Source organism: Chaetodon auriga, chromosome 9, assembly GCF_051107435.1.
Source record: "Chaetodon auriga isolate fChaAug3 chromosome 9, fChaAug3.hap1, whole genome shotgun sequence".
In the NCBI taxonomy this organism is placed as follows: domain Eukaryota; kingdom Metazoa; phylum Chordata; class Actinopteri; order Chaetodontiformes; family Chaetodontidae; genus Chaetodon; species Chaetodon auriga.
In genome coordinates this window covers 24,205,365-24,230,935 of record NC_135082.1, presented here as the reverse complement: position 1 = coordinate 24,230,935, position 25,571 = coordinate 24,205,365, and the positions used below count along the sequence as shown (strand labels likewise).

General features: G+C 40.2%; 1 protein-coding gene across 4 annotated transcripts in view; it reads right to left on the bottom strand.

Moving 5' to 3' along the window:
* Positions 1-25,571, bottom strand: part of ldb2a (LIM domain binding 2a) — an 87,658-nt gene that overhangs the window by 18,440 nt on the left and 43,647 nt on the right. For all 4 annotated transcript variants that reach the window (XM_076738458.1, XM_076738456.1, XM_076738457.1 and 1 more), the window contains exons 3-4: positions 14,420-14,592; positions 3,500-3,622 (exon numbers count right to left, since the gene is read on the bottom strand). In XM_076738458.1, coding sequence (XP_076594573.1) covers positions 3,500-3,622; positions 14,420-14,592 — 296 coding nt within the window. The remainder of the gene's footprint in view (positions 1-3,499; positions 3,623-14,419; positions 14,593-25,571) is intronic.

The following is a 25,571-nucleotide window of genomic DNA, read 5'->3' as shown; positions in this document are numbered from 1 at the left end:
ACATTAGGACTGTAATTAAGCAGAATGTTGAGGTACTTGTACTTTATTTGATTATTTCCATTTATACTTCTTCTCCACTGTAACACAAAGGGAAAATACTGTATTTTTTATTTAAGTATACTTTTTTTTATTTTTTTAACAGCTAAACTCACAAAGTACTTTGCAAGTTAATTTTAAGAACATATGATGAGTTCTTAAACTATCAATTAAATTATGATTATAAAATACAACAGATGCTTAAAGAGGTATTATAAAACATCCCAACAGTAAATTAAGTAAAAACTACACCACCTACAGCATTAAAATGCTGCGTTGATCACTGATAATGTCGTAGTAATGTAATACAACACTGTAGATGGGGCCATTCGGCATGATGAGGACTTTTACTGATACTACTGTAAGTACAGTTTTGTACACCTCTGTACCGATTAATTAAGTATGATTATGAATGCGAGACTCCTACTTCTAATTAAATATGTTTAAATTTTGATATCATGACTTTCACTTCTGCAAAGAATACTTCTGCCATTGCTTTTTGTGGGTAATAAAGTTAAACCTGACCTTGATCAAACATAAAACAAGCATGTTAAGTGTGATAAGTTGAACCATCTGTCAATCATCTCTTTTGGCTCCTTACAATGGAACAAGCCCTATTAAAAGCCCCATCCAGACAAATGTAAGAATTTACAAAAAAATCTTCAATGTCCTTTTGAAAAATAAATAAATAAATAAACACTGAATTTTGTTACTGACTTCAGCACAGATGAGTCTCTGATGTCAGCATCTAGTGGGCGTTACAGGAACTGCAGATCTTTGGCTCTGGCTTCACCAGCTGTGATGGTTTAGCACATCTTCACAGAGATGTACCGACACTTGAAATGTCTTTTTTCATGAGGCTTAACTGCACATACACCACATATGTTGAAGAGGATAAACTATGAGACAGCTGCTGTTTGGGAGTATTATTTGAATACCAGTGTTTATCTGAGAATTGATGCAAAGCTACTTAATTTCATAAGAGCTTTTATACAAATAAATAATGTTTAAAAGTTACACTTTTCATAGTGTGTAATCATTTCCAAAATTTACTTACAGTTTTATGCATATCTATCTTATACTTACGCACGTTTTTTCACCTCCAACACCCCCTGTTGTCCTCATCATACATACTAACTCCTGGTCATCTTATGTTTGTTGGAAATTTTAATTTTGCGTACATTTTAAATTAAGTTAAAATAAGTTACCTTTTATAGTCAGAATTCACACTATGTTGTTCTTAGGTCAGATTTATTTTTTGATACTGAAGACACACACAATATAGTATCTATTAGTAAGAGCTAATATCAATTACAGGCTGTTTCTTCCCTCTGAAAAATGAAATAAGTGAAAACAGCTCATCATGAGTGGCTGTAAAAGTAGTTCAGCTCACATCAAGAACTGGGCCCTCCACCGTGCCTACATCTGCACTGGTATCTGCAGTTTCAACTCTCCTATTCTGACTCCCATGTGTCTGTATCTGCTTTCATTAGTCCAGGCAGCGATCAAAAGAGTGAACTCACACTCAGACAAATCACTGAAGGTTTGGCCAGGACCCACAATACCCCACCATATCCCACTCTGCAGGAATTAGTGTTAATGCCCAGAGGGGCCAATTTATTGTCGAGTGAAATTCATATGAAGATTTGGCCAATAAGAAATCTGGCTATACAGACGAAGCTGCCTCTTACACACACCTTTAGGTCGATGAGGGTAAATAGGAAATAGTAGGAAGGAACCTTGTTTAATTTATTAAGCAAATGGCGGCAGCTGCTTGTACTGCACATCACTGCTGAATAGGAAAAACCACATAAGAGCAGTATGAATTTTTGTTTCCGACGTGGAATGCATAACACCGCTGGCTTCATCTGTATATTAAGGGCATGGCGTTTGTGATTCAGACATAGGTGGCTTTTATGTAAATGTTCCCTATGGCTTCAGTCAAACAAGACATTTACAGGACGAGCCACGAGCTGGCGCAGTACTTGGCACCTTCACTTGAAACATTGAGTGTTATGAGGGAAGAAAGGTGTTTTCTGTTCTCTCACAGGTTGCATCGCTGATGGAGTTGAAGAATTAATTAATAAGCATTGTGAGCACGGCGGACACTCGCCCCCTCTCTTATTCCAGTGAATCTCCGACTACATTTTGTCATCAATTTCTCATTTATTAAATAAGGAATTCTGCTGCCTGTTTCATAAAGACCGATGTTAAGTTGGGAATTTCTATTAGCGAGTTGAAAGCTGAAAATATAAGGCGGGAGGACAGCCGTCTAATTATTGCGGGTGTATGAGATTTGAGACTTGTGTCCCGTTTGCACCAAGAGGGAAAGAAAAAAATCTAAACTTATCTGACAGGAGAAGAGTCTCCCTTAACAACATGAGGTCGGCTCATTCAAATCGGTTCAGAGTTTATTAAGCTGATTTTATTTTCTTTGAGTGTGGGAGAAAATTATCGCAGAGATCTTAATCATGAAAACAACACGTACGTTTAATTTCGCTTTGTGGATTTAACCTTGCTCTGCGGTATTCTTTATGTTAATATAACAGCATTCAAATCAGACTTGTGAAGTGTTGCAGAAATGTTAAAGAGGTCAACCGAGTAAGATCACCATTATGCCTATTAACGAACACTGAGTCTGGCACTTATTCAGACCTGAGACAACATGTAAAATTGCCATTACAGTTAGTTTTAAGAGGGATGTCTTAAAGAGGCTTAAGAGAGCTTCGGGCCCTTGAAACATATAAAACCACCACAATAGCACTGGGAATATACACTCAGCTGCCAGTACACCTAGCTAACATTAATGCAGGCTAACACAATGCAATGCAATGAATCCTATAAATCCATTTAGGTTTTTGTTGAAACTGTTTTAGAGAGGTGTTGAATCAACTTTATGGTCACTTCTGAGGCTGCGGTTTACGTTGTTTCTAATATTTTCATGAAGGCAGGCTGTATTGTATGGGCTAAGGGTTACTGCATTCGTTAGCCAGGTACGTTTTAGTGTATGTCTAATTTGGCCTCCTTTATTTCTGAAAGAAATTGTGTTTCTTTTCCTCCTACCAGCAGTGCCGTATCACGCAGCTTCAGTTCAAAAACATTAGAAATAGAAGACCTTCTGCTTGCTCCAGCTACACTCCACAGCTCCAGTGACTAAATGTGTGTTACACTTAGTGGAATTAAGCAGATTATTCATTCGACCTTGTTTTTTTTTTCTCTCTCTCTCCCTTTTCAGACAAGGGCCCTTTTTTATCCTCTGTGGCCTTTGATGTCTGCAAATAAATTGGTTTGCAAAAATCCCTCCAAACTGCTTTGTTGGCGTTTAAATTTCATATGCTCATGAATAGCTTCTGAAAAGTGTCTTGGCAGAGTGCAGAGACCCTCGTTAGGATACAAAAAGTGACACCTGAAACAGGCAGATCTGGGGTAGGGGGTTGTCGCATGTTAATGATGTCACACTCACGTGCATGGCCAGGATGCTGCGGGGGATGAGCTCTCGGTACTGCCGGATGGTAAAGTGCCACGTCTTGATCCTCATCAGATCATCAAAGGCAAACTCCAGTATCAAACGACCCTCTGTACAAACCTGGACAAAGATCACAGAGTTAGCATTACTTTACATTCTCCTCAGCCTGATATCTCTCTCAGTAATCTTTAACCGGCTGGCAGGCGGCCGTCAGCTGATTTGGACGAAGACAAAACAGAAATCAGTGTTTATTGGCCAGGCGTGATTTTGATAAAAAACGCTGGAAGGGTTTCGTCTCCGTTTTGGAATTTGTTCAAGGATTTTGTAGCATGGAGCGAGCTATTATGCTCCCAATATTTACTCTGCTTGCTTCCCTCATTCAGAGCATCTGTCCTTGGGCCTCTCAACCATCCAGCTATTTCTAAAATGTGAAAATAAATGTAATCTGGAGAGGGGTGTGTTTACACCAGAGACAAAAGAACTTCAGGTCAGAGAGAGTTGCCAATTAGGAGGAGAGAGAGAGAGAGAGCGAGAGAGAGAGAGAAAGGAGAGAGGAGAGAGGGAGGAAGACGGAGAGAGAAACAGTGAGGGGAAAAAAACAGTTTTTCGCCCCTTTAGCTGAATTCAGCGCTTGCCGGGGCCCTTGCGCTTCTCCCGTATTTCGTTGCTGTGACAACCAGGGAGAGAGAGGAGAGAGAGAGAAATGGAGAGACAGACAGAGAGAAGGAGAAAAAAAATCAGCTGATTAGTTGGCATGGCAACGGCAAAGATGTAATCCCACCAGACACACTCTAATCAATGCCCCCAGCGCAGATGGTCTCCTGAGGATCAGCAAGAAAGAGGCTAGCGGCCATACTGCACCCCCCACCCCACCACCACCACCACCACCACAACCCCCCTCTTCACCCTCATTCCCCACTTCCCACCCACCCACCTACCCCTGCTGATCACGTGTTCCACTGCTAACTCCAACACACTCAAAAAAGAATAAATAGAAGCTCGACAGCGCCAAAAACCCCTGAATGCAGAGCTGCTTCTGCCCTGTTTTGACTGAAAATGTGGATGCTGTATGATGTTCTCACTCCATGTGCAACGGTGCGTTTCCTGAGTTATTCAACCAACTGAGACTACAGTAAGTACACATAGAAAGAGTTCTGTTTCATAATGAAACAGCATCGCATACTTGGAAAAAACAGTGACACCCACTATCAAATAAATACCTGATTAGAACAAGTGAAGCACCTTCTGAAAGACACTGGCTGCACCTTTATTCTTTCCATGACTACTGCATACAGACGGCAATACATCTGCACCACTACGATATTTTACAACAGCGTTACTTCACTTATTATTGAGGCTTACACCGATGCATGGACTGGATATTCTGATTTCTTTCCCATAAATCTTTGCACAATTTACTCACAAAGTCTAAGGGAGGGTAATGTGTATATTGCACGAAGATTTTAATTTTTGCCTCTCCAATTTTTTATTTATGTATTTGCATTGTATTTATTCATGTCATTACATACTTTTTAATCAGATTTTCTTTCTCTTCACCTGTGCTGCGCTGCTGTAATGCGACTTTCCCCCCAGGGCTCAATGAAGTCTTTTCTTATGTAAGTGATTGTGAAACTTCAGGGTATAATTTTACTTCTTCTTAAAATAGATATATAGCAGTTTGGAAATTAACACTTCCATTCAATGACTAACACAATTCAGTGCTGATACAGTGTTTCTACGTGCAAACACATCCAGGATCTGCGTGGTTGGATAATGGGCTTGTCTGAGCTGAGCTAGATAAGTGTGGATTAGACTAAAGCAATGTTTGGAAATAATCCTTGGTGTTTAATGGACAATGAAAACGGTCTTTATTTTATTTTTTTTATTTCGTCTATTTCAGCTGTTTGTCCGACAGCTGACCTCTGAGTTCAGAGTGAAAGGAAGGATGCAACAGGGCTACTAACACCTCAACATTTAAAACACTTTCCCAAGAACTCAAACTGTGGGTGTAAAACCATCACTGTCCAGTCACAGCCCTGTAGCTCCAAATTTGGCGATCTTAAGTTTTTTAAGATAAACTGACTTCCCGAATGGATTGAGACAATCCTTGAACGTCTAACACTAAATAAACCCTTTAAAAACCCACTGGATTATCTGAAACATGTACTGTCACAAAGCCGAAAACAGAGCTACTTTTCTTCGGTCATGAAAAGTTGACATTTTGGAGATACAAGGATTTCACAGGACAGCTACAAAATGCAGATTTTTAGTTTCAAAATTGATTGAAAAAAGCCTTAAAACCACATATGTATTCATTATTTTCCAAAAGCAAGTAATTAATCCACTCGTACTCAAACTAATCTTGAAAGGTGAAAAAAAAAAAAAAAAAACTGTGACTGGTGTTTTTTCTTTTCCTCCTCTGAAACGAAATGCATCACGGTCATTATGTGCCCTTTGGGCTGCTGAATCCCATTAAAAGACCAAATACTTTGGCATGTATGAGGAAATAAGTTATTCTTTACATATTTCTGTGAGTGTACTTCTGGAGATTTATGGTTATTACCCACTAGCAATAGTGAAATGAGGTGAATTGTGTTTACTGGTGATCCGGTGTCTTCTGATGCTTTCCAGGTGCTGTAGCCTACAGTGAAACAACGCTGCACTATTGATTTCTTTTTCCATTGAGCCAACTGTGTATTTAGCACTGCCTCCACTATTGCTCTTATTTCTCTCTGCAAGCTTTCTGCTTCTCTGTAACTGATAAATAAATTGGCAAACCAGCTAAATTAGAACCAGAATAAGAATCACTTTAATTGCCATGTGCAATAAATGTGCAGGAATTTGTGTTAACCACAAATGGAACCAAAGCAGTCCCCTTTGCACAGATTCCAGAGTAGATTCAATCATATGAGTTATTTATTCCTCCATTCTGAGAGAGAATTGGTTAAAATCTAATATTGCTCACAATGGTCGTAACCATTTTTTTTTCTTTTTTTAGCTAAATATTGTTCCCTTATGAAAACTAAAAGGAGGAAAATCCCTTTGAATTAAAAAGTGGTCCATTAAATGGTACAGCCCTTCACAGAGAGTCCCCATTGATTTAAGAGCAGGGTCATAAATCTTCCACAGTACGGGGCTGAGATCAGGGGATCTCCGGCTCAAAAGAGCACCAAAGAATAACAGCGTCCTGCTGCTGAGACACTATTCAATACTGTACCCCAACATGACAATCAATTAACGGCAGAGGAGATGGAGGTCGTTAAATCGATTATTATGAGCATTCATGACTGCTTCTGGTGAATATTAATTGGACAGAAGTTGACTAAATATGCTCAATCATAGCAACAAGCTGATGACATACTAAATAACACACATGAACCTCTGTATCATTAAGTACAGAAGTAAGAGCTAGAAAATATTCAGGTTATAGCATATATTTTTAATCACGGCTAATGGGGACTCCCTCAAACTTGGTATTCTTGGTTTTGCAGGACGTAGCAGCACACACGTCCGTGAGCTCTGCGACTGTTACAGCCTGTGAGTTAGGAAGGTAGAGTGTATTGAGTCTGTGAGCTGGGACTTGATGAAAATAAATTTATTCTGGGCTACTTCATATGATACTTTTGTAAGAGTGCATAACAGAAATCCTGAATTGTTTTGGGTTGATGAAAATGGCAAAGGACTAGTTTTATTTCTTTTAAGCACACATACAATATGAGATCAGTGCATGACGAGCATGAAGGCATACAGAATATACTCATATGTCAGTATGTTTTAGCTTTATTTAGTTGTGCATATTTTCCAGTATAACATTATGATGGATACAGTGAGATTTTCCCAACAGTCTTAAAGTCTTTTGAAAATCTGCAGGGAAGTCCCGTCACAGCAGCACAAGGGGCAAAATCTTAGTGTATCTTTGGAAAATGATGATGGCAAAAATGATGATGTTTGAGGTAAGAATTAGGAGTGAGAGGACAATTCAATGTGAGCGGACGAGAACCTGCATCAGGAGCCAATCACACTGTGTGACGCAGGACATGAGGCACCGCCCCCGAGGGAAATACCCTTTATTCAGGAAGTCCCATGGTTAATGTACACACAATTAAAATGTCTTACTGCAACGTTGAGTTTAGAGCTCAGTTTTTAAACAATTTTTGATACTCGACTAAACAGGTATTCAAGAAAAATTACCCCAAAAATTCAGTGGTTGCAGCTTCTCACATGTGAATATTTGGTTTTCTTACACTTTTATGGTAGTTACCGGAATGTCTTTGGGTTTTGGACAAAAGAAACTATTTCAATGCCAACTTGGGTTTAGCAAACCTTCCTATTATTTGACATTTTATAGACCAAACGATTGATCAATTGATGAATACTTAAAATGATCATTAGTTGCAGCCTTAGGGGAGTTAAAGCAAATACATTAAGATGAACGTGGCTGCAAGATGTTATTGAATGCTTTCTCCCAACATGACAATCAACTTACTACTAGGGGCCTAATTTAACAGCTCTGATATATTAAATAAAAATCTTTTTAGATAAATATGATGTGATTGTGTAGTAAGAATATATTTCATGTTATGCATAGTATATGATTGGATTGTCCCAGTGGCCTCGCTATTATAAGATGCATGTGTATGCAGTGATTGCAGCGTCGCTGGTTTGATTGCAGCATTTGTTATGGGTTATCCCCTCTTTCTCTCTCTCTCTCTCTCTTTCCTGAATGTCTCTACTGTCTTCCATCAGTAACGTTTAAATTGTCAAAAAATCTAAAACTACTTTAAAAATAAAAGTAGTTTATAATCTAATGCACGCTCACCCGTCAGAAGTGCATACTGTAGGCAAATTAAGCTGAATACAAAAGAGGCAGACTCCTGCACACAGCCTGTACAAAACGTATTGAGAGACTGGATACCTGCTGGTCAGAGACCTCAATCAGGAATTAAACAAACAATACACCACCAGCATTTTATAGGCTGCAACAACTAATCACAAAGGAGTCAATTCACAGGAGCATCTGAGACGAACAGACATTCACTAATTAATGTAAAGGCAAACACAACACATACATAAAAAGACGAATGAAATTAAAACCTGAGAGTGAAAAATTTAGAAAAATCAACACGACAACAACTTCAGACAACTGTAGTAATAAATAGGAAAAGGAGAGGGGAGCATGTTGTGAACTCTAGGTGTCGGTCTCCTTTCATAACATAATCATAACAATACCCAATAGTGATATAAGCATGAGTAACATAATGCCAAGCGCGACTGTACTTAAACATACAGGGGGTCATGGTAATGTACAGTATTAAAAGGAATGACAGCAGCTTGTTGCTATGGTCGAGCCTTTGACTCGTGCCTTTGATATTATCTATATTCACAGAAAGAAGTCCTGAATGCTTCACATCTCATGAGAATCTAATTAATAACATTCAGCTCCCCTGTTGACTGCCATGTGAAGGCACAGTATTGAATCGCCTCTATAAGTTTAACACACTTTGCAGTTAGGGGTGACTACTGGTATTTTAAAAGGTGCAGTTACTGATAAAGGTAGATGACCGCGATGTTAATATAAATATAATTTAGAATATTTATAATAATTCAGTGTTAGTACAATTATAACACAAGTATGGTGGGCTGAAATTTGAATTTGAATTTGAAACTACTGACTACAATCCAAGCAAAGCTCAGAAAAACACACAGTTGACAACATATCCACTAGTCAATCCCCCCCCCCCCCCCCCCCAAAAAAAAAAAAAAAAAAATACTTAGGGAATTAAATTCACTCGAGCTGAGATCAGTGTGCCACAAACTCGTCTTTTGCTCTTTGCTCGCCTCCCAGCATGCAGAAACCCCCAACTGGGCACCGGTAACGAGGGCCGTGCCCTCACTGCTAACACACACTGGCCAGGGAAAGCGAAGCCTGCTGAGTAGTGAATACAGGTGCTGGGATACCGGGGGAGGCTGGGAGGTTGGGGGCATTTGGTCAAATTGGCACCCTGTGTCACCTTGTCAACACCTTGCTGCCCTGTGAACACGCACACGCTGTTCACCAGCACCTGGATGGCACCGCCCACTCTTAGCACCCTGCTAATCCTGCCTACTCGTTAGTCTATACATGAGCAATCTGTTGTGCATTGACTATAATGATTTGCATTAAATGATTTGTTCTGCCTCCATTAAAGTATATCATATGTTACATTTTTAGAAAAATAAAAAAATTAAACACAACCTGTGGCGCAGCCTGTGCTTAAAGAATAATTGCAGCCTGCCTGCCGCGATCTGGGTACAAGGCGATAACCACTACAATTAAGTCAGACAGGATAAGCAATACGAGCAAAGACGATCAAACACACCGGAAACAAGGCCACAGTTTGACCAAATTATCTACAAGTGGTTCCTAAAATGTGCACTTTGGGGAAGCCTTAAGATTTGAGCATTTCCATTTTTTAATGGTACATTTTTAATAATGTTTAGGGACACATTAATATTAACCACAATTGTATATTCACAGAATGTTTTCAAGCATATCAAGACAGAAGAAACAAACAAGAAACACTAGGTTAAAAACTGTTAAATACAGAGTTGTGCTGCAGCTTGGATTGGTGACACGACAGCCTATGTTTGCAGGTTTTCATAGGAACACTAAATGTTTTCTCGAACATGGCACATAGTGACAGAAACATGCAGAAAAATAAATATGAACGAGAGCCTGTAAACATGCACATAATCCACCTAATTCAGTTTGCACACTTACAGTGCTGGCAATGTTGCCTCATTGCACAGGAAAACTGTGTATGCACAACTACGGCAAGAACGGCAGGTCAGTGTTGAACCAGCCTCTGCAGTTTTTCACACATCAGTTTTCGTGGATGTTCTCAGAGAGGCTTTATTGATCAATATTACCTGTATAGGAATTAACTGTGTTGGTTTTGTTGGTAGTATCATGTTGGCCTGAACTGCTGATGTTTACATCAAGGACCACAAAGGCAATTAGTCCGATCCTTTACTGTTTTACCCTTGATCTTTATGTTAGTGTGTGCGATGTGTCCTTCTTCTTTTAATGTCATCTAAACTAAAGCATGTATGATCTGTTTCTTGCCCTGTATGACGTCTTTTTAGCGACCTGTATCTCAGCAATTAACTTGGTGACTAAAGTGTTGTTCCTACTGTCAGGAATGATGGCCAAAGCTACAAAAATAAGGCCCAAATTGTAATAAACCAGAGTTATTCCTTGAAAATGCCATGCCAATAAGCCAAATCTGAATTTGAAATTTTGAAAGAGAATGAGAGATAGAGAGAGAGCGAGAGCGAGAGAGAGAGAGCGAGAGAGAGAGCGAGAGAGAGAGCGAGAGAGAGAGAGAGAGAGAGAGAGAGAGAGAGAGTGAGAGAGAGAGAGACGAGCAAAGAAAGAGACAGATACAGGCAGAGAGAGAGAGTGGGAGAGCAAGAGAGCGAGTTGGGAGCTGGGGATGATTTCTCTAGGGATGAAGGATGCGTGTGTGTGTGTGTGTGTGTGTGTGTGTGTGTGTGTGTGTGTGTGTGTGTGTGTGTGTGTGTGCGTGTGTGTTAAGAGTGCAGGGGAGGGGGGCTGAGAGGAAGGAGGGGGGATGACGGAGAGCGGTGGAGTAGAGAGCGAGGGGAGAATGAGCGAGCGAGCGAGTCGGGCAGGGGGATGAGAGAGAGGTGGTGGTGGAGAGGGAGGAGGTGTGGAGCGGGAGGAGGTGTGGTGGTGGTGGTGGTGGTGGTGGTTGAGGAAAGCGAGGCGAGGCAGAGCTGATTGAGATTCGGGCCTCCAGAGCTGCAGGCTCGCTGCTGCTGCTGCTGGGAGCTCAGGGAGAACACGCTCAGTTATTGGAATTCTTTTTTTTTTTTTCTAATGAATTAATTCTTCTCATCCAATTTAGGTGAAGATGAAAAGAGAGCAGCGCTGCGAGCATCAAATTTAGCTTTTTGTTGACCAGGCCTGGGCCGCTCTGTTTCTGTTCTGTGCGGTTAATATCGGACACTCGTAATATATTATTTATCTATTTATTTTTTGTTCCTTTTAGGGAGCCTTGTTTACAAAAACCAAACAACGGCAACATAAAAGGACATTTCCTGTGTGTGTTATTGAGGATGTTTCATACTCATTTACTGATATGACAACACAAAGAGACCCCGTCCAACCCTCACCACCCACCAACCTCTGCACGAATACAAAATCATCTTCCCTCAAAAAGTACAGAAAGAGTGATACAACCTCATGAACCCCCGCGACACAAACCCACATGTGCACAGTCATGCATGTAAATATACAAGAACATACACTCAGACACTGAGGTAACTGAGGTAAACACCTGTCATGACTTCGCGATGCTACATAAAGGTCCTGCACCACACTACTCAAAAACTTTACCATGTGGAAATGATGACAGCAACAACAATTCATCTCAAAACGTGAAGTGTTGCAACATGTTTCTTGATTGTGTAGAAGTCTGAGCTCTTAAACGGGCGCAGAGACACAGGGAGGGTGTATGTTTACAAGAAAGATGTGAACGCATTTCTATTCAGAAAGTTATTCGAGAGTCTCCAGACTCTGTTCATTCACACTGAGCCAAAATCCCATCACAGGGGTGACTAAATCAGAATTATGATTATTATGTCAAGAAACTGACTACTAACATCAAATGATTTGACATAAAATCTACTGGGAGAACTAATCCTAGTCAGCCAATACAGCAGCTAACTAACAACATGATTCAGTCGGGGGTTTCAGTCAATAATATTAATGTGTATCTTTAAATGGTGTACATGAGTACACGTAAGGAAGAGAATACACACACACACACACACACACACACACACACACACACACATATACATACATATATATACATATATATATAGTAGTATAGTATCAGTTTACAAATATACTAAAAATATTTTTGCAATATGTCAAACTAAGAGCTCTCAAATATCATTATTGATATCAACAATCTAATATTGTTCGGGCCCCTCATTACTTACTTACTTACTACATCCTTAAAACATTTCTATTCATCTTGATTCTATTTCCCTGTAATGAAGAATTTGGTCAACAAAACAAGATTTAAGATTTGGAAACAAGACCAATCAGATCACCATCTTAGAGTCAACACACATGACAGCTGAAACCAAGAAATTCTTGAATCAAGTTAATTTCTATTGGAGACCGGTAAAATAGTCTCCACCCATTGGCACGTTTTGTTCATTCTTTTCAGAAAATAAGACTTTAGATCTTAATAACAAACATTACTTACAATGGAGATTTTCTTGCAGTGAATTTTTTTTTTTCAAATCGCCTTTTAGTCTCACAGTCCGTGGCAGGTCAGCCAAAAAGTTAATTTCAGACTCTGCACACTACACACACACACAAGAGTGAGTGCACACTGTCAAGTCCGGAAAACAAGAGGGCGTGTAGCTGTTTAATGTCAGAACAATCCGGTCTAGTGCTGTAGCTCAGGGTTCATGGTACAGGGAACATGGAATCCCTTTAGCTCGCCTGCTCGGCGCTGACAAGGTATCTGGCCTCAGATTCATTTAGACAGTCAGCAGAAGACCACTAAGAGTCAGCTAGCCATCTGGATCAGACTGTGGTGAAGCAGATATTCACTCCGGCTCGCAGGGGGATTCTCTCCCCAAAGACAAAAGCAGATGAGCTCAGCTTTAGTGCTTCCAGAAGACCTCTGTGTCAGGTTTGGATTATCTCACCTGCGCAATTTGTGTTTCCTCTGCTTTTTTTCGCTTCTTCTGTCTGTGTCTCACTTATACTGCAAAACGCAGCATACTCGTCAAAGACTTTACTGTATTCATGTCCCAGAAGCATTGCCTTTGAGTATCTGAGGGCTTAAGAATCTGTCGACATCTTTAACACAAGAAATGCCAGAGGAGTGTGAGGTCAAGGAGAAGGCCAATATGCCTGTAAGTAAAGAGGGTAAATATGGCTATATGTGACATTTCCTGTATGATTTCTCAACTAAAAAACTGGTTAGTGCCATTTACAGCTGAGATAGTTTAATGCAAGAATTCAGCATAAAGTAACCGTCCATATGACTGCAGGTTCTTTCTGTAGTGTAACCTTACATGATAGATTCACAATATTTCAAGTGTGTCCTGAAGCGAAACTCATATAAACATGTTTTGCTTGCTGTAATCATTCCCCCTGCTCATACAGGCTGTGAAGAGATCCCTTCCTAGTGTGCTTCCAGTGTAAGTGACTGCTGGATTTGGTCCCCTATCACTTGGACTGGAAGCACTTTTTTTTTTTTTTTTTTTGGGGGGGGGGGGGGGGCTGGTTTCAATCTTCACATGTGACTATTGTTGTAAGACAATTTGAAAATTTGTTCACCTGTCCTTTAAGATAAAACAGACTACATGAAGTCCTAATTTGTACATGGTTTATTGATGTCCCCCCTAAAGAGAAAGTTAATACCCAACTTGAACACACACCTTTACTAAGTCAAGAAATGCATGGAGTATGCGTAGAGATCAGAATTATTAGGCTTTCTCTGGGAGAGGGAAAATTCTTCTGTTGTAATGAACGCTATAAAATGGGGACAGAATCAATTGATAGTATAATAAAGCATGTATAATTTACTAACTCAAAAGGTGTATTTAGGGATAAGTTACTCTTTAAAACCAAATTTTGCTTCAGAAAACAGGGATTTACAATGTACACAAACCTTGCAGGTTATACAGAATTTTTTTAATCCATGCAGCAGAGCCACCAGGTGTGAACTGATAACACTGGGTCAAAATGAAACGGGGTGGGATAAAAGAATCAAAGGGTGTGAATGGCTTTGCTCTTTAACCAGTTAAACACTTTGCCGGGTCCATTATCATAGCTTGTGATCAATTATTCATGGTGGGAGAAGCTCAGGGGTCAGCCGTTACCTTTGTAAACATTGGCTTCCCGTGCTGGGTGACCATGGTGCACTGATCACAGTCCAGGGTGATGCAGGAGTTGTGGAAGGACTCCTTGGAGTGTTTGAGAATGTAGTGGAGCTCGGTGACCCCTCCCTCGAACACAGTGCTGAAATAACGGGGGATCAACGTCCGGCCGATGGCTGCATGGAGACAAAAGAAAGGGCAGAGCTGCTAAATATAGAAAGAGACCAAACAGGAAATGATCTGGACAGAAGACAGTGGGCTTAGATAAGAGAGGAGACATACTGGCATTAATGCAGTATCACTAATACTACCACTACAAACAACTACAACTAATGCTACTGCTGGTATTCCTGTACTACTATGATATACTGTATGTAACTACAGGTTACTGCTGCTACTATTAGGATTTAAGGCTGGATATTGTTTGAAAATCTCTGCTGATACGATCCCTGAGCTCTGGTGCCGATAGCACCCCCATACCTCAACAGAGCAGTTCAACATTTTTGAAGATTCACTTTCTTGCAGAGAGTTGGGTGAGAAGACTGATACCACTCTCAGGTCTGTGCGTTAAGGATGGAGCTGGAGCCTGGCGGCGAGCAGCTTCACTCTTAAACCACAAGTCATTATTTTAACATTTTGGTTTGCAGATGGATTAAACCGAGACACAATGTGTTAATCAGTGAGCTTTAGAGGGGTGAGCTAACCACCTCATGGCTCTATATTATGATAATTAATAATAATAATTTAATAATTTATCATTTCTCCACCTTTTTAGTTTACTTCCCATTTATAAGATGTAACATTTATAGGTTGTTTAACAGTACAGCTCTGATCAATGAAAGCTATTGGACAATTTTCAATATTATGATGGACACACTGAGGTCGGTACAATGATTACACCTACTAACACTGTACCACCACAACATGCAATATTTGTCATCGTAGTTTTACTGGTAATGCTGCATGTCGCTGTATTTATCAAATGATAACATGGCACAGATAACAGATATCATATCATGTACTACAAATTACACTGGACATTCAACAAGCATATGAACAAAAATACAAAATTATATTCAAGGTTATAAAAATGATAGATGAAAGAGAGCACAACAGCCAAGAAATGGCTTGATAAGGACATCTGCTGCAGGAGCTCCTCGGAGGAGGAAAAACAGATCAGATGTCCAAATGAATGAAACTGATTAAATATTTGAGAGTAAAGATGTTCTGCTTTTCCTATATGACCCCGTTCCTATCATAAAAAATCATTCTGCTGTAGGAACACAGGAAAGATTAGCTCAGCCGTCTACTGATTTGACTTCGACTTCTGTGCTCATTACAGCTGCTTGCTTGTAATACTGCCAATGTAGAAGTCTCCGTTTTTCATCCTGCCAAACACCCTGAAAGTTTGTCTTTAAGAATATCTATTAAATCATTAATACAAATGTGAAAAATGTTCATATTTAAAAATACAGAGCATGCATCCATTCATATTCTTCCCTTATCCAGCCTCATTAAAAGCTGAAAAGCCTTCTAATGGGACTAAACAGTAACTGCATGGCAATAATCCCACACAAATCATTTACAATATTTTTAGCAGTACGGCAGTAATCATGAGAAATCTGAATGAGCTCGCTGCTACATGTGTGCTATCAGGCAGCAGCTGTCCTCCTCACTGTGGTCAGTCAAGATTCTCAGTGTAATGAAACTATTGGATGGTCTTGAAACCGATTGACTCACTGAGCACCGAACACCGGGCAGCCTTCAGGAAACCCTTTCACCGTCAGAGAAATACTCAAATCCTTTATTCTCAGATTGAGTCTGATTTTCCCCCGAAACAAGTGTCAAATAAATCTTCCAGAGCAGAGAAGTAAATTCAGCTTTTTCCAACACATCTGAAGATTAAAGGTTTTCTTGAAACAACTGACAATATCATGAATTTGGGCCTCTCAATCCACTTCTTCCAAGATGTGACACCTCATATAATACGCTCACTTTTGAATAATCCTCATATAAGTGAGACTGCACAGAGAGAAGAGCGTAGTTTCACATATTTTTCAGTATAATATGATTCCATGAGTAAGTTTAGTATTAAACTGAATTATTAAGATGGACAACTTCTGCAGTGCAAACTTTTTGCAGAAGCCTAAAGAGACAATGAACAGGCTGCATGATGAAAACTGTAGGAGGAGTCAGGGAGGGAGAAAGTGTCTTCAGTGTTTTATAGCCCTCAGGCTTCGTCTGGTTTCTATCTCCTCTGTGTTAGCTGGCTTCAAGGAGAAGAATGGATGATACAGAGAGAGAGAGGCTTACATTTCCCATTACATTATGGATGCACTGTGATGGCATGCAAGATACAGATTCCTGAATACTTGGAAGGATTTTGTAGTATTAAATGTCCTGAAATGCCTTTCCTTCTCAGCCTTTAACTATAGATTCTGTAAACACTACCTGTATATTTTGTTATTAGCTTACTCTTGGTTAATTTGGCAAAAATAAAAAAGAAACTTCATACAGAAGCTTCCTCATCAAGGTTTCTGAACCCATCCACGATGTCTTTAACAGCCAACACGATCACACCGAGAAGTAAACTTCAGCTTTACAGCTTAAGGGTTCTTTTGTCTCAGAGCTCCTCAACCTCTGCAACATCAGTGAAAATCCCGCTCTACCTCCCCACTAAGAACCTGAAATCCAGCTGCACGTCTTCCATCCACCAGACCAGAGTGCAGGAAGTCCAGCTCTTTATATAATAGACCTCCTTCTGTCATTAGAGTTGTAGGATTTGATGTTGACTGACATGCTTTAGGTGAAGAGCTGCACTCTTTGCTACAGTATATACCATGAAACCAAAATCCAAAACCTCTATTGTCACTTCAAATTAAATAAAAATTTTAAAGATTTTAAGAGTCTAAGATGACATCTCCAAATGTCCAATAGTCCAAAATCAAAAAAATGTTAAAATTGCTATTATAGAACATTAATAAAACAATCAAATATTCACACTTAATGACATTTAAAATGTAAATATGAAGCAAAATGATTTAACAATTGTCGAAATTGAAATTATTTCTCTGCCAAAGTCCGATTATAGCCAATACTTCATTACATGACTTGTTAAAATAGATATTAAGATGAATGTGTACAACTTTATATGTAGATCAGAAATTCTGCAGAGCCCCAACTGAGAGCAGCTGCGTCAAACAGCTTTCACTTGGGACTAAAATTGCAGCCTCTTCTGGTAACTGCACGGCTCAATACTGCAGTTTCTGTTACTTGTTGAGCAGCTGTGCAGACACACTTTGCAGAACGACCCATACCATCTACAATACCACATCCGAGCAGCACATTCCTCCTTAAAAAGCCTCTTTTTCTAGCCTTTATTTCTCCTGCTATAGGGTTTCTGCTGAACACAGATACTCACTTTCAGCACCGCCCTGCTTCACACTCCTGCACACATGCATGGCTGAGAGCTGCACTGCGACCACAGGCTTCATCCAAACATCACTGGGCTGCTCCACTTCAGCAACTTGACTTGCTCAAGGGCAGAGCCAGTAGTTAGCGGAGGGCAGTGTGCTTATCATTCACTCAAATTTAAAAGGCATCTGAACCAGCAATTGTTTGGTTGGAGATTTCCCATCTCTAATGGGATCTTAGCAAAACACTGATCATTTTTACAATGCACCAATGTCCCATCTATATAGAGACAACAATGAGCTACACTGATCACACAGTGTTTAAGTGGGCATTTGAAAAAAACAGTCCAACATTAAAAGAATGTAGTGGACTGTGTTGGCGGGGACAGGTAGGATGTGTTTTTGTGAGACAATAAAATATGATGCAGCAGGATCAGTTTGAGCAAGAGATCTGGGAGTTTAAAGATCAGATGTCAAAACACTGCACAGCTGTTTCTAATGCCACGGGATAGGATTTCTTTCAGCTCTGCAAAGTTGTCGTGGCAGCCATCGTTTTTGATGCAACGATCGTGAGGTTAACAGTAGAAGTACGCTGTTCACCTTACAAAGTTATCTACAAAGAATGTGCCGCCAAAGCAGCACCTTGCCGGATGCTGCCCCATTTCATTCTGACAAATTTGAGCGACGTTCAACTTTCTTCCAGGGTGACCCTTGATTTTTTTTTTGTTGTTGCCGTTGCTTCTGCATTGGCATCTCACCGCGTGATCCGAATGGCCTCATTAAAATGAATGAGGTGGCTGTGCGTTTTTATGCACGGCTAATGTCGGTCTGAGCACAGCCCAAATCAGTGATTCCCAACCGGGGGTACTCGTACCCATAGGAGCACTTTTGCAGTTACTAGGAGGTTCATATGGTTGTGGAGTAGCTCGGGTAATTTGAACAAATGACGATGATTTAGTTTAAACAAAAAATAAATCCACATATGTGTGTTCGGGAGGATGAGTGGGATTTGTTGGGGCTGAGTTTAGTAAATTTATCGGAATTAATGAATATATATGATAGGCCGACTGCACCAACCTGAGTCATTTCAAACACCTTTAGACCATGTGCTGAGTGTGATAACTAGAAACCATATGAACAAAGAGGTTCGAACACTAACTTAAGGTGATGCATAAAATGACTGCAACGTCCAGCTTCTGCCTCTCTAAGTGGTAGTACTACAAATGGAAACTTGATCAAGCCTAAACACCAGCTACTCCAGGGACACTGTGTCTGCATATACAATTTAAAGTGCTCAATTGCATCCAGTTTAAAATAAATTTAAATAAACACACTTGGATCATGAGGTGATGATGAAGGGGGGGTACACAAGCTCATCTGATAAGGCTGCGCAGATACGTCAGGTAAAAAGGGTCAAGAAGCATGTTAGTATTCCTTTAAACACCACGGGTATATTTGTCTTTCTTTGTTTTGCTTTCTTTTTAACATCATTGGTTCAAGTTGGAATCAACCCTCTAATCCTGCTGAGTGTTAGTGACCCAGTCTACCCACTGAGCCACGCCAGACTGTTAAATAACAGGAAAAACAAAACAACCATAAATCCTGACTTTGGGATTATGATGGCGAGCATGTTGGGATTTCCTTTAGCCTCTCGTTCCTCGCCTAGTGGAACAAGTCTCTGTGTTCCTCTACATTTTGCTGCCCATCAAATCTCTATCATTAGAACACAGCTAGAAAAAAAATCGGGACGGCCACATTATCCAGCAGCACATGGCCTCTGATTTCAAGCAGAAATAATCCATCTTAGAGTCAACACTCTGTTGGCTGGAATTATTCTCCTTCTCCCCTTCCCCCAGGGTGGGTGGGTGGTCAGGAGGAGGTATGTGTGTGGAGGAGAAGGGGGGGGAGTGAAGCCTGGGAATAAAACTTCATTTAGAAGTGAAATGTCCCCAAAGACAGTGGCTCGAGAGGCTCTTGAGGTCAGACCTGGATGGTAGAGTCTCATTCGAGGGAGAGGGAGAGGAAGATGAGGATGATGTTGGCGGTTGGGTGAGGGTGTGGGGGATGAGGAAGGGGAGGGCAAGGGGGAAAGGGGAGGGGGGGTGTACCCGTGACTGGCATGTTTTTCAAATTCGATAAAGTCAGGCATGACTAAATAACACATAAAATGTTTGGCATCGTGAGCAGTGGCTGAGGGGAGGGGAGGGGGGGAGCTGCAGGGTCCGCTCGGCGTGGATGACTGTGTAAATGATGCTCTCTCTCTCTCTCTCTCTCTCTCTCTCTCTCTCTGAATTACTCGCACTGCACTCTCTCTCTCTCTCTGCTCTCTGTATCTCGCTCCCTCCCTCGCTCAGCCTCCACCGTGGTTGAAAAACAAAGTACGTCTAGGAGTGGAGCTGACTGCTAATGCGGAGGAGCTCTGAGGAGACGAGGGGGAGGGAGGGAGGGTAGAGGGGGAGGAGGAGGAGGAGGTGTGTGGTGGGGGGTAGAGGGATTGGGATAGAAAAAAAATGAGCAAGGGATGAAAGAGAGAGAAACAGAGAGAGAGAGGGAGGAGAAACTAGGAGGGAAGATGAAAAAATAAGGGCTCACTGAGGGGTAATAGGAGAGAGAGACAGGAAGAGAGGGTGAGACGGCAGGAAAGAGCGAGGGATAGGGAGACAGGGGAAAGGAGGGGGGGATGCTCAGGTGATACGCAGATCTGCTTCTTGCCCACCTCACCAAGCCATGCAGGAGTTCTGGTTGTGTCTTCTCAACCAAAACTGTCCTAATAAAACCCAGTGTGCATAACCCAGGGTGACAGAGTGATAGATAAGCATGTAATGGTAGCCATGCTAGCAAGTTTTGGATCATTTCAAGCGCAGTAGTCTTGTCTCTCTCTTCAAATATTTTCTAGGCTCCCTCACTCAGTATTTACATTGTAGGCAAACACTTGAGCTGAGTTGCTCTAAGTCAGCAGGCCTCGTCGTCTTGCCCAAGGGCACTTTCAAAGGACATCTGAGTGCAACAATGATTAAACCACGGATACGTCAGGTGCACGTTTTGATCTACTGTATTTGAAAGCACTGTTCAGAAAACAGTGATGAAAATAAAATATATCTTAAAATTAGATAACTGGGCATTTTCTGCTTTTCTCTGTTTGAAATAATACAAAATTGCATATCTTTGGCTTTTGAACTCTTGATTATCCAAAAGTAATTTGAGACGTCACCTTAGGCTTTCAAATGCATTTCATGTTTTACCTGATTAAGTGAATGAATAATGAAATAATCTTCAGATTAATCTATAATGAAAACAATTGTTAGTAGCAGCTCTTTAAGAGTCGAAGGTGATGTTTTCAGATTGCTTGCTTTATTCAGCCACCAATCCAAAAATATTCAAAGACACCAAAGATACTCAATTGAGAACGATATAAAACAAAAAAAAGCATTTGAAATGATGACTGTTTGGATTTTAACTTGATGGCTCAAGCGATTAATTTTTCCTGAAACATTTTCTGTTGACTGACTATGATTAATCAATTAATCAGTTCTAGTTTCAGATGCAGATTTGCATCCAAAAAACAGAAGTACACAGCTGCAAAATAAGAGAAGGAAGAATATGTCAACACGAGGTAAAAGCATTAAAACAATTAAGAAGTCAACAGTGAAGACATACCAAGTCTAGACAAAAGACGAGCCCCAGTCATTCACCACACTGCCAAAGAGAAGTCGCCTCATCAGCCCCATGTTGCAGCCCCATGTTGAAACCGCTATCATTTCTCTTTTAATAGGCAGTCAGATTACAGACTCGCCAACAGCGCACGAGACAAACAAACTTCAGACAAATAACTACAGAATGACAAAAAAAACATGCATGGAGTCCAGGCGACATGAAATATATTTGTTGGCAATCTTACTTATTTTTTCCTTTCTCTCTCTCTCTCTCTCTCTCTCTCTCTCTTCTTCTTCTTCACATTTTCTTTTTCCTGCACTGAGCTGATTGGCCCGTCTTCAGACGCGGGGCACTCCAGAGATACAGATTAGCTGGCACTTGTTTGGGCGAACACAACAAGCAGCATATGCCTCTCAAGTAACGTGTACCCAAACATGCAATTTACAAATAATTAACGTGGTGTTAATTAGTCACATTAATTCATGCCACTTTGTTGGGATCGTTTCCCCCCGTCGGTCCCCAGGACTCCTGCCAGCAACGTCAGCCAGTGAGACGGCAAGAGTGATTTTTCTGCTCCGAAGCGAGCGGGGCGTCAGAAGAAAGGAGGGTCGCTGGCTGGTGCACACACAGTGGCACGCATAAACAAACACACACACACACACAGAATACATACAGGCAACTACACATACTCAAAAACACACTGAACCAGATATCCAGAGTAATATGCATACCTATATGGTTAATAGTCACACTCATGAATATTTATCCTCCCGTGTGCACGCCCACACATCAAACCAACAAACACAATATGTGCAGATGCGTGTGTGTTCATGTTTGGGGTAAGTAGAGAAAATGCTAAACTTTATTCTATTGTTGTTATTCTCAACAAATCCCAACAAAAGACCAAAACCAACACTGCTTTAGTCTGTCTCTCAATACTTTCCCTACTGTGCCTGTGGCGCTCAGCCCCGAGCACATTCATTCCTCCTGATGACACACAGTAAATCTTTAAAATCAGGTCACAAATATGTATTTTCTTCAACAGCTGGGTGGACAGCAGTAACTAGTCCATTTGTTGAGTACGACTCTTAATACACACTGGGTGCACTAATGAGTATTTACAAAAACAGGACGATGCATGTGGCACCGTCTCAAAATAAACTACAGTGCCCATGTTTTTTTGTAATGAAGAAACATGTCACCCACTGAAACAGTGATTTGTTTTTAATAGTTTTTGGACAACAGACCTCAGGCTTTGGCTACACTGACAAATACTTAAGTTAGTAGAATTTATTGTTGGTGTTGTTGTTTTAGTGTCTAAGAAAAATACAGAACGTCACCAAACTTTTTACTCAAAATTATCTCTAAAAAGTTAAAGCTAGAATTAGTGTTGAATGGAATTATGTGATACTATTACCAGTGCAATACCTGAGTATCCGTAGTGATATAAAAAAAAACAAAAAAAAAACACTGCAGTTCATTCTACTGCGAGTCAAACTTCTCAACTACTAAATGTAGTCAAACCAGAGGCAGGCATACGTATATTATTTGGCTAAACAACATAGATCTAAGAATAATGCAAAATAGATTAAAAAAATGTTTGACCGAAAACAGGCATTATTCCAACAAATAATGAATAAACAACTTTTGCTACTGTTTAATGCTAAATGCATCGACAGACTTCAGTCCCATAATGTTATTGAGGTTTGATGCCATCTGTAGTATTTGTGTGTAAATACTTGAAAAACTCAAGGGCAGTTTGTGTAGGAACATGGTTCTAGTTTATCTTGTGCTGTATACATTTTACATTATATGCATTTGCTGTAATGCATGTGTGTCAATGGTTTTATATGCAGTGTGTATATGTATGGACTTTTATATGCATCTACTATATATGTACTTGTACACTGTTCTGCGATTCTCAGTGTGTGTTTGTGTATGTATACTATACACACTACACAGGGTGTCTGAGTGCCTGTGTGATTCTGCCTGTGCTTGTGTTTCATGTCTGTGTCAATTGGCATTCATGGTGCACAGGAGAGCAGTGGAGCTATATGCTGAGAGCTGGCTGAATCTGTGTTGTCCACTTACACACACATATACACACACATACAGCATATACATACAGTAATGAAGCACCCTGGGAGTACAGAGGCAGCTAGGTAAACAATATGCACACCCACAAGCATGAACAAAAATAAATACACATAAACACGCAGAGATGTGCCAGGAAACATAAGTGAACTATGCCATCACCTCTTACATCTCTCATGAGTAAACAGACCATTCATTAGTACTTTTATAGATTTGAATGCAAGACTTTGCATTTAAATAGACAAGAACTTTGAATGAGTTGGTGAATCTTATAGTAAATGTTCTGATTTGTTTGTATTACTTTGTATATTGACAAGACTATATATTCATTTTTATGTACATATGACAAAAGATTAACTGCTTTCGAAAGATAGGAAAATGTTATAAAACAATATTCAAGCCATCTTGTATTATTATTATTACAGCAATGTGGGCAGACATTAGCTTCAGGGTTAATGCCTCAAATATTCAGCCCAAAACGCTTCCAGTTAAAGGTCTATATATGAGAGAGGAAAGAGCAAATACTGTATAGTTGTTGAGTCGAAGCAGCCCCAGAATTTCATCCTGAACCAAAGACCAAGTATCAATCCCATTTTTCATGAAGTTGAGAGTAAGAGGCTGGAACCATGACTGGTTGAAATAGTAATAACTATAAAAGAGAGCGTGACAGGCTGTCACTAAATACCCTCCATGTGGCAGCAAACACAAGAGGAGTTCTACTCAAAAAGAAAGTCATTACCTGGAAGTCATTACTTAAAGTTCATCATCCAATATCTGCAAAATATAGACAATCTACTGTGTTGAGGGGTAATCATTTTGTGAGCCATAGATTAAAGCTATTTCTATCCTTTGATAAGTACCATCATTTGTGTCTTAATTTTGCACTGTCAATCATTTTGTGCCGTCTTTTTTTTTTTTTTTTTTTTTTCCCTTTTTTTTTTGTAAATGGCATTATCTCAATTTGGAATGAGACTAGTGAAACCCGGACCACTCAGACTTGTCAGCACTGTTCTGTCCAACCTGTCCAGGTAGTTGATGACAAAACCACATACTGGTACAGACAAATTAAAAAACAGGGGCGTGGGGGGGAGGCAAGAAAGTCGGGAGATACTCAGTGGGCGATTATGCAGCAAACGCAGCTCTCCGCAGTGCAGAAGAGAAAAGAATGGAAATGAGAAGGGGGAGAGCAAGGAGAAACTGGATGATCCATAATGTCTGCATCCTGCAAATATTAATCAAGTAATTGCTGACTTGTGTCAATGACCAGGTAGAGCTCAATAAATAGAGCAAGGCACCTACTGGTTAGGGGTTCAATTCCCTTTGTAGTTTAGTGGAAAATAGGGAGCACTGACATTTACAAGGTGAGAGGCTCAGTTCCCTGTGTGGCTTCCTGGAAAAACCAAATCACTACAGCTTAGATCAGGTCTCATGCCAAACTATCAAATACAGATTTTATTTTCCCTTTCCTGAATATTTATTTCTCCAAGGAGTGGGTAATACGATTAAAATAATAGAATATATGTGTATCCTTTATTTCATAACTTCCAATTCTGGGTGATACAAAGACTTTATGAATTACTGCCGTTTGACTGTGTGAGTAGCTGATTAAAGCATCCAAAACTTTAAGGTCAAAGGACAAGTTATATGTAGGCAAAACTACAAACTACACTGCTTCCTGTTGAAGTCATCAACTAAAACATATGCAATTACAAAACAATATATTATGAAGATATAAAGCATTGAATATTTATGTATCTGACCAGAAATGATGTGTAGGTGACACTGCAGTTTCAGGATGATCTGCCACAACGCACTACAGGACATCATGTCGTACCATACTGAATGAAGATAAACATACATTTGGGATCACTGGCAGACACTTAGTGTGGACTGTACTGTTGTTTCAAGCATATGTTTTCCCAGAGGACTATCTAGATTCTTAACACTTTGGCTCTACAGTTTTACATTTTAAGACATTCAACTTCCTCCCTGAG